At 45.5% G+C, this 9,258-nt stretch overlaps 1 protein-coding gene across 2 annotated transcripts; it reads left to right on the top strand.

The window, feature by feature from the left end:
• The first annotated feature begins 761 nt into the window (after positions 1-761).
• KLF6 (KLF transcription factor 6) lies at positions 762-9,257 on the top strand. 2 transcript variants are annotated; one of them, XM_085317669.1, is made up of 4 exons: positions 764-1,261; positions 4,135-4,708; positions 6,417-6,540; positions 6,979-9,257. In XM_085317669.1, exons 1-4 carry the CDS (start codon positions 1,160-1,162, stop codon positions 7,028-7,030), a joined length of 852 nt encoding a protein of 283 aa, XP_085173795.1. In that variant the 5' UTR covers positions 764-1,159; the 3' UTR covers positions 7,031-9,257. The 2 variants fall into 2 exon arrangements, with proteins under 2 accessions (XP_085173794.1, XP_085173795.1); XM_085317668.1 differs by lacking the exon at positions 6,979-9,257 and having other exon boundaries at positions 762-1,261; positions 6,417-6,971.
• The last annotated feature ends 1 nt before the right edge of the window (position 9,258 follows it).

Consider the following 9,258-nt stretch of genomic DNA (forward strand, 5'->3'; position numbering starts at 1 on the left):
CATCTGCAACTCTGGCAAGAGTAAGAGCCGGTCTTAAAACACCAGGTCTTTGATGGAAGCGCGCGCCGGAGACTGAACTCTTCCTGGAGGAACACTGCCCTTCGGTGAAGGCCAGGAGCTCGCCAGCCCCAGCTCAAGCGACACAGGGATGGTAACTTTCACTTGCAAAAAGGAAACAGGAGGAAGGAAAAAGAAAACAAGTTTCCAGCCTTCCTGTTCACAGCGAAGGCCTGACCCACGCGAGCTGGCAGCACGCACGGCACTCGGCTTTCGCCTCCTGAGCCTTGCGGGGCCGCCGGGGAGACCGTGGGCACTGCTCCTCCGGCCGGACAGGGCCTGGGCATGGCCCGGCCCGGCCGAGCCTGGCCCGGCGGCCGCCGCGCCGCTCGGGCGGCTCCGCAGCGCCCTCAGCGCCGCCCCTCCCCCGCGCCGAGCCGCGAGCCCGCCGCGCGCACACCTCCCCTTCCGAACAGGCAGCAGCTCCCCGCGTTATATACCCTGCTAAAAATAGCCTGCCGCGGAGCTCGCCAATCAGGACGGGGCGAATTTCGAATCGGGCCAATGGCGGGAGCCGTCACGGAAAGGCTCGGTCACGCCAGGAGGAGCCGCGATGCCTGCCGCCCGGCGATTGGGCGGCTCTGACATCATTGGCACGCGGGGTAAGGAGCGTGCGGCGGAGATTGGGCCGCGCCGCCCGGCGGCGTAATGGGATCACGCGGGGCGGGGGGAGGGCGCGGGGGGCGGGGGCGGCGGCGGCTGCGGCCGGGCAGAGCTTTGAATAGGGAAGTTTTGCAGGGGGTTACATTTGCAGTCAGCGCCGTGTTTGCAAATATTGTGTACGCTCCTGCGCAAGTGTCCTCCGCCAGCCGCGGGAGGGGAGAGCCGCAGCGGCAGCCTTTGGAGACGTCCTACATTGCTGTGCAATTAAACTTTGCATGAAACTTCGGGTCTTTTTTCCTCCTTAAGCTCCTAAAGGAATTAATATATATCTATAAATACATTTTTTTTTCTTCTTCTTCTTCTCTGGAGAAAAGGGGGGGGCTTGGAAACTGAGACAAGAGGTTTGACATCCCCCCCGCACACACCCCTCACCCCTGCACATAAAGGAGGCATCTGTATTTTTGTAACCAGCACTGACTTTGTTGTTGCAACTTGAGACATGGATGTTCTCCCAATGTGCAGCATCTTCCAGGAACTCCAGATTGTGCACGACACGGGTTACTTCTCAGCCTTGCCGTCCCTGGAGGAGTATTGGCAACAGGTAAACGAGGTTGTCGATGTTGTTGTTGTTGTTGTTCTTGGTTTTTAAGCCGTATAAGCGGATTTAACAAAAAAGAAAAAAGAGAAAAAAAAAACAAGTGTCAGCAGCGAATGTGGGGAGCACTGAGCACAGACGTTTAGAAACGTTTTGAAACAGGTGTCTTGTTTTTAAAATAGCTTTTCCCTTTTTTCTTTTTTCTTTTTCCTTTTTCCTTTTTTCTTTTTTCTTTTTGGAAAGAGCTCCGAAGGGGATTTAAATTCTCTGCGCATCTCCGTTTCCCCGTACTGCGTCCCCCTGCCCCAGAGCGGCTGTCAGGCACGCAGGCAGCCGGCGTCTCCCGCGCCTCACCCGGGCTGCGCAGCCCCGCGCAGCGCAGCGCAGCGCAGCCCGGCCCGGCGCAGCTCCGCGCCCGCGCTGCTGCGCTCCGCGAAACTTTTGCGCCGGTGCCAGGTCCCGAGTCCGCAGCTGGCTCTTGTCACGCAGCTCCCCCGCGCCTGCCAAGGGCTGTTTTTCTCCTTCTGCCCCCCACCCCCTCCTTGCAATTCATTTATTTAATTTTTTGGCCCCTGGCGATGATGAGGAAAAAAACGAAGAGGAAAGGGGGGAAAGCCCGCTCGGGCGGCGGCGGTGTGCGAGCGCGGAGCCCCGCGGTGCTGCCCGGCGCGGGCTTTGCACAGCCGCCAGTTGTCAGTCATATGACAGCGATCCGCCGTGCTGGTCGCCTGGGTCCGCAAGGAGGAAGAGCGGAGGCTCTTGCCCTTTCATGGACATATTTTCATGGCTTTTTTTTTTTTTTTTTTTATATTTTATTATTATTGCTRTTTGGCCCGAGCAGTCGCATTGCTGGAGACGAGATCGCCGCTGACATTTTTGCATTATCTGCGCCTGGCCCCGGAGGGGATGTGGCTGCTGGCGCGCTCCCCGGCCGAGCTGCTTGCGCTTCGGCGGAGTTACCGGATCAAATACCTGCTTGCTTTTAAGAAGGACGAGCAGCCTTTCGAGAAGGTTGAAATGCAAAGTGTTACAACCTTCACATGCTACTAATTGTATGCAATGTCTTTTTTTCCCCCTTTTCCCTCCCCCCTTCCCCTTTCAAAGAGACAGCTCCATAGTACGTGATTGAAATTGAGCTAAGTAGTTTCCTTCAGGCATTTGGGTTTTTGGCAAAGGGCCAGCCCTGGTTCCCAGTAGCCTTCAGAGGCATTTAAACTCGCGGAGAGCTTCATTCTGGTCCCCATTACTAATCAATCTAACGAGGAATTTAAATTAGCCGGGAATATTAAAGTTTAACAAGATCTTAATAAATGCTTTTTTTGCCCATTTCCTTGGGAAATCAATACACTGTTGTGGTCGTCTCCATCAAAACCTTTCTCTACTGCGAACAAGTTACCCAGTCATAGGCAAATATAGAAATGTGTGTGTGTGTGGTGGTGGGTTTTTTTTTGTTGTTGTTATTGGATTTTTTTTCTTTTTTCTTTCATTTTTGCACAGGCTCCCAGCCTGATCAGAACATGTGACCCAGTTTAGCTGAGCGGTGCTGGGGGAGAAGGGACGCTGATCCTATGGCAGCCCTCTCTTCGGACAGATGGGAAGGGGCTCTGAGGGGAATGCATGGCATTTGGGATCAGGTTTTGCTACCGGGATTGGAAGAGTTGATCTGGCTAAAATAAGTAGAGTTTGGTATGGAAACTTGGTGTGTCCATCTTCTATGTAACGTTCCCATACGGATTGTTTCCTATAGTGGAAAGAATAATCCCAAAACATCGTCTTGTTGCCATAACAGTTCTTACCCCTCTTTGTATTCCTCTGAAAATGGCTAGAAAGAATATATACCGAAATTGAAAACCGCAGCTGCAGCCTTTTAAGGTGGTTTTGTTTTTTGTTTTGTTTCGTTTCGTGGGGTGGAAGGGAATGCAGGGCAGGGGGGAAGTTGTCCATGTACTGTTGCATGTATATTTGAACAGAGTACTTTCTTGGCAGATGGTCAGGATTTTAAAAGGAAGTCTCCTTTGGCATTGCGTGAAAGAAACAGAGAGATGACTCATACAGTTGCACTCTTGGCCAGTAGATAAAGTTCTTGTTCATTGTGGGACTCCCAGCAGGACCTCAGAGTAATTTCCCGTTTTGCCTTCTATCGAATAGGACATTTCTATTCTGGAAATTTTTCTTCCCCTCTCTCCTGTGGTTGAAGTGTCCTGTGTTGCTCCGAAACATGCACCAGAGCGGTTAGAGTTACGTRGCGTGCATGTCGGTATGCGTGGAAATGGCATTCTTTGAAAGTGTGGTGCGTTCTCATGCAAACGGGTATTATCTGCTGCTCCCTTGATGTCCCCAGAACAGGGACCAGGCTGTCATCTCTGCAGCCCTGCTAAAATGTGCCTTTGTTTTCTGACACAGCGTTTGGGTTTTGACTGCGGGTCAGAGCACACTCTGTTCAGTTGGGTCCTTTCAGCCTCATGCTTGTGTGAAGGAGAGAAAACAACTGGAATTAGACGAGGAGGCAGACTAACATGTTGTTATTTKTTGTGGTTCTTTGTAGTCCTTTTCTACATTAGCTTGCTAAAAATACAGATTTTATGATGAGAACGATCGTAATTTGACTGACTCATCAAGACGCTATTTTGAAAACCAGAGCTGACTTGCACCTTCAGCTGTGTGTTTGAACTCCTGCCCAGGTCTCAAAAACTGATTTCTTTTCATCATAGCAGTCACCTGGTTATGGCTGGAGGAGTCTTTAATTTGTTTTGAGCATGGCAACCTCAAATTGAACATACTACATTCCTTCATGCTTTTTGAAGCATAAAATACAATGGGTTTTATTTTTAAGCAAGTTTGTAACTTCTTTTCTTTCTTTTTCCTTCTCTTTCACCTAGACATGCCTAGAGCTGGAACGGTATCTTCAAAGTGAACCCTGCTATGTATCTGCATCTGAAATCAAATTTGATAGCCAAGAGGATCTCTGGACCAAAATTATTCTGGCGCGTGAGAAAAAGGAGGAATCTGAACTGAAGAACACTTGTGTCCCAAAAGAGGACAGTCCTCCTAGTCAGAACTTAGAGACCAACAGTTTGAATTCTGATGTGAGCAGCGAATCTTCGGACAGCTCTGAGGAACTGTCGCCTACTACGAAGTTTACCTCTGACCCTATCAGCGATGTTTTAGCCAGTTCAGGAAACTTGAGTTCGTCTGTCACTTCTACTCCCCCTTCGTCTCCTGAACTGAGCAAGGAACCTTCTTCTCAGCTATGGAATTGTACACCGGGTGAGTTGCATTCACCTGGGAAAATACGTACCGGTACCGCTGGAAAGACTGCAGAAAAAGGTACCCCCGTCAACGGTGACACCTCACCAGATGGCAGAAGGCGCGTTCACAGGTGTCATTTTAACGGTTGCAGGAAAGTTTACACCAAAAGTTCACATCTGAAAGCACATCAGCGCACTCATACAGGTTAGTAACCATGTGCTTATTAAGAGTTGGCAAGTACAGCAGGGAATACCCCTGGCCGTAGTGTTGTCACAACATTACCCAATCACTGGGTGGGAGCCCAGGTTTGGAGAGATGATGTAAGAGTACTACAGGCTTACCAGCACGGATGACATCACTTCCTCATTCTCTTCGTAAGCCAGCAGAAGCCAAGACAAGTTGGCTGTGGATGAGTCTTCTCTCATAGCAAGCAGAAACCAGTCACTTAAGCAGACTGAAGTCAGGAAGCTGCAGGCCTGTATAGTCTTCAGGAAAATTGGCTAGCCAGAGTAGACACTAGACCTYTGTTGACATTTATTTCAAAAGTAAAACCAAACTGAGACTTTCTTACAAGAAAAAGGAACTTCATATCAAAAAACTGTGCGGACAGCTAAATAGCATAAGAATATGTCTTCGTAGTTCGTTCTGTATCAGGTCTATTAAATCAAACATCTCAATGCCTTGCTTATATTAAGTATAGCTATAACTGTAACTCACTGAACAGTTTWATGTGCTGTGCTATCAGCAAAAATCTTGGAAAGCCACAGTGTGTTCTAGTCCGTGTAACYAATCAGCCTAATTGGACCTGAAAATGTACCATTTACTATTTAATTTCTTCCTAAAATACTGAGCAACAGCATTTTATTGTTATGGAACCTGGATTTAAAATAACAATCTTGTATGTTATTRGGATAGAAAGTGAGGAAGATAGACACTTCAGGGCTTCTATAAATATTTTATGATTGAAGTAGCTGGCTGGTTTGCTTTTGTGAGCATTAATATTCTACATCTCTCTATGACTGCAGTTAGATATGTAGAGCAACTCAATATGGCTCAATAGCCATAGCTTAACATGAGGAATTARATTGTCATTCTTGGTGTGCTAATCCAAGGATTTATGCATTTTTTTTTCTCCCCAAGTGTAGAAAGAGGGAGTTCAAAGAAAAGATCCTATTTTGACTCATGAGCTCAGTATTTTTATGGGAAGTCTGAGCAAGCTCTGATGTTCCCATTGTCATGTGGAAGTCAGATAAAACAAGATTATTTCAAGAGGAAAGAACAACTTCCACTGAATTYTTGGTGGCTGAGCTGACATAAATAGCTGCCAGCCTCAAAAGTATTGCAGAACTGTTGCCCTGGTGCTCTGTGACTGAGAATGTTCCTGTGAATGAAAGTGGTATTTCTTGAATGCTGAAATAGCAGTGTTCAAAGTGGTGTGCAGGCTTTTTCCAAGAATACGTGGCTCAGCAGAAAGAGGGCTGCATGTTATGCAGATGAGCTGAGTGACAAAGGACTTTGATGCAATTCAGCAGCCTAATTGCATTTTGGAACCTAGCTCTGCTGTCTTTAATCACCTTTATKGGGCGAATGATACCTCTTTGGGAGTAAAGGTGCCATTAGAGATAAACAGGATGGTAGAAGGATGGATTTCTTTGTTTCCTGTGAGCCTATATAATAGCTTTTTTAAGAAGAATGGTATTATATGATGTGCTGTTGCAGCAAAATAGTTAACTAGGAATCCTGTGGATGATCTTTCCAGCCTTCTTTCCCTGTATGTTTTGAAACATTAGATACATAGACTAAAACTGACCCTCTTTGGGGGGTGCAGGAGGTCTTCATAGGAATGAATGAGATAGCGCCTATGTTTGTTTGAAAGAAGTCACAACTAACCTATAATCTGCTTTCTTTGYAGGGGAAAAGCCTTACAGATGTTCGTGGGAAGGGTGTGAGTGGCGTTTCGCAAGAAGTGATGAATTAACCAGACACTTCAGAAAGCACACTGGTGCCAAGCCTTTTAAATGTAGTCACTGTGACAGGTATGTGACTAAAATGCACCTTTCTAAACAGTTAATTTTTAATGCTTGCTGGAGAGCGAGCGTAGGCTACCTTTCACGAGGTTCACTTGTGAAGGAATTGCTTCAGGAGACAACTATGTCTAGAACGTTTAGCGGATTATTGTATTTTCACACTTAAAAAACCCGTCTGCTTTAATAATCACCTGGAGGGAGGTTAGTAGCCTGATGCTGCAGATCAGTTTGGAGAAACCCCTAGCGTTCGCACCTCGCGGCAGATCACCTGGGTACACAGTGGCACCTTGCGCGTGACTGTGTACCCAGGGACTGCCACATGCCTCCTCCTCCGCCAGCTTTGTTTGGGAATAGCGGAGAGACAGGGGATGTGTCACCTGTGTATGTCTAGCTCTGTGCACCAGCCACTGGGGACTAACGTGCCATCCCACGCTCCTTCCTCCGCAGGTGTTTTTCCAGGTCTGACCACCTGGCCCTTCACATGAAGAGACACCTCTGAATGGGTCAAGAGGTGACTCCTGTGGGCTAAGAGGCGTCAAGGTGGAACAGCCTTGAGCAGAGGGATGCGTGTTCCAGCCAAAGCATGCCATTTTGCACCCTACCCAGTTGCCTCCAGGACCTCTCTTCCTTGAAGGTCTTTTGAGGGCTAATAAGTCATGTAAGAAACGGCATAGCAACCGCGGTGCGTGATGTTTGGGGTTTCCTGGACTCATACACTGGTATCTAACCTTCTGAGTGGCTCCTAAGCCTTTGCCGTGAGCATGTGCACTGAGAATGTTAATGATTGGGCGACTGTATGTTATGAGGATCTATTGATGACTGTATGCTGGGGCACATTTTTTTTCTTGTGGTTGTTTTATAACTGTAAGAGAAAAAAAAAAGTCTGAATGTCTTGTATGTAAGGAATATCTCGTGAGATGGGACGACCACCAATCATTTCCAAGGGGTGGGGGGAGGGGTGTCTGCACCTTTTTCGAGGGAAAACGGAGAGGGGAAGGGGGGGACAAAAAAAGAGTCAGAATGCCAGGATGGAGACGGGGGACCTCCCCGTTCCTGTGTGAGAGGAGCTTTAGGTGTCTGGTGCAGCTATTAAACGTGCAATGTGTCAAGTAGCTTGTTTTACTTGCTACAGAGCTCATTTGTAATCCATTGTATAAGCTGTGTATTTACAATGTAACACAACTATAACTTTTCATTATAATACAAAGGTTATTGCATGGTTCCGGGGAACTATATGCTTTTCCATTCTTTAATCAGGACTGCAGTTTTGATTCCAGTTAAGAGCAGCTAAAATACAATTGGTCTAATGTTACATAATGTATGGAACATGAATAATTTTTTCTGTTGGGTGGATAAAACCACTATTGGTTAGAAACTGATTTTTCTCATGCAGCTAATTTTTCTCTTATTTATGCCTTGAGGACTAACTTCTGGTTTTCTAGCTGTTAATGCACTGTTGACCTTAATAATGGTGCCTTATGCAAGTGACCTTCTCTTGTAGGGGGTCTTATACAGGGGTATGGGTGATGCATGCTTTATTAAGGCTCTCTTTTCACCTGGCATTGTACTGTATCAAATGTATAATATGAGGGAAAAAAAAAAAGGTTACTTCCAGGGTCCTCCTTCACAAAGACAAATATAGAGAAAAGTCGTTCATGTCAGTACAGTATTTGTTTAACTTAGACAATTTGACTGTGTTACAGTATAATGCTTATGCCARTTGAATACCTGACCAGTTCTGCCACCTTGAGACTTTTTTTATATTGACCTTGCACAACAACTGTGTATATACACACCCCAACTGTACTTAATATGTCAAGTTTTCATACATATTAAAGATACAGAAGTATTAAAAAGATGTATTTGCTTAAAAGGCACAAGTTTCACATCTATATATCTAGCTATCTGTTGGTCATACAGAAAGAAACTATATTACTTTTTTTTTAAAAGTGGGCAGAAAAATAATTGTGTATGTATATTTGTGTGTACAGTCTGTGTATGTGTGTATATATATAGATAATATATAAATATTTTTTTTAAAAGGAAAAAAAATAGAACACATAGCTAGGAAATGCCACAGCCCGTGAAGACTTCCCCACCCCCCAGTATGGTCATTAAGGAGACAAAGAAATGAAAGATACAGTTATTATAATCTAGCATTTATAGAGGCTTTTCCTTTAGCTTAATGGTATGCTAAAGGCTCTGTTGGCATTCAGTCCTTCACAGACTGCTGACTGTGTTGTAGTTGTTAGGTTGTCTGGAATAGCGTATCTGTGGCCATTTAAGAATGGTATGAACTGAATATTGGCATGCTAAAAGAATATTAGCTGTGTGCAGATGAGCTGCACTCAGATTTTGGCCTTCCAGCTTACTGGAGGACCTGTAAGTGAGCTAGTTGTTGTGGTGGTTGAACTCTAATTTTACATAGTTCAGCTCAAATAAAGACTCTTTTTCCTAGAGTAGAAATAGTCTGTCCAAAAGCAGTATTTTTTTTTAAACCAGCTCACTACAGTTGATGCAATGAAACACGTGATCCGTTTCTTTTTCTATTTATTATTGGTCTTGCTTACTATGCTAATATTTTGGTATATCTTCCTGGAAATGTATGTAGATAAGTGGTTTAAAAAAAAGTATATGCAAGTCATCTGGTTCTAAGGAATACATAGGCTTAAATCATTTTCATTTCATTTCTTATTTTAAGATGCCTAAAGATGCACTTTTTTTTTT

Source organism: Rhea americana, unplaced genomic scaffold, assembly GCF_003343005.1.
Source record: "Rhea americana isolate MKP2758 unplaced genomic scaffold, rheAme1 scaffold_50, whole genome shotgun sequence".
Lineage (NCBI taxonomy): Eukaryota > Metazoa > Chordata > Aves > Rheiformes > Rheidae > Rhea > Rhea americana.

Excerpts from the sequence above, each read along its gene's own strand:
- KLF6 (XM_085317668.1), top strand. The coding sequence starts at position 1,160 with ATGGATGTTCTCCCAATGTGCAGCATCTTCCAGGAACTCCAGATTGTG. Across the intron at positions 1,262-4,134 it reads TGGAGGAGTATTGGCAACAG|ACATGCCTAGAGCTGGAACG; the intron begins GTAAACGAGGTT and ends TCTTTCACCTAG.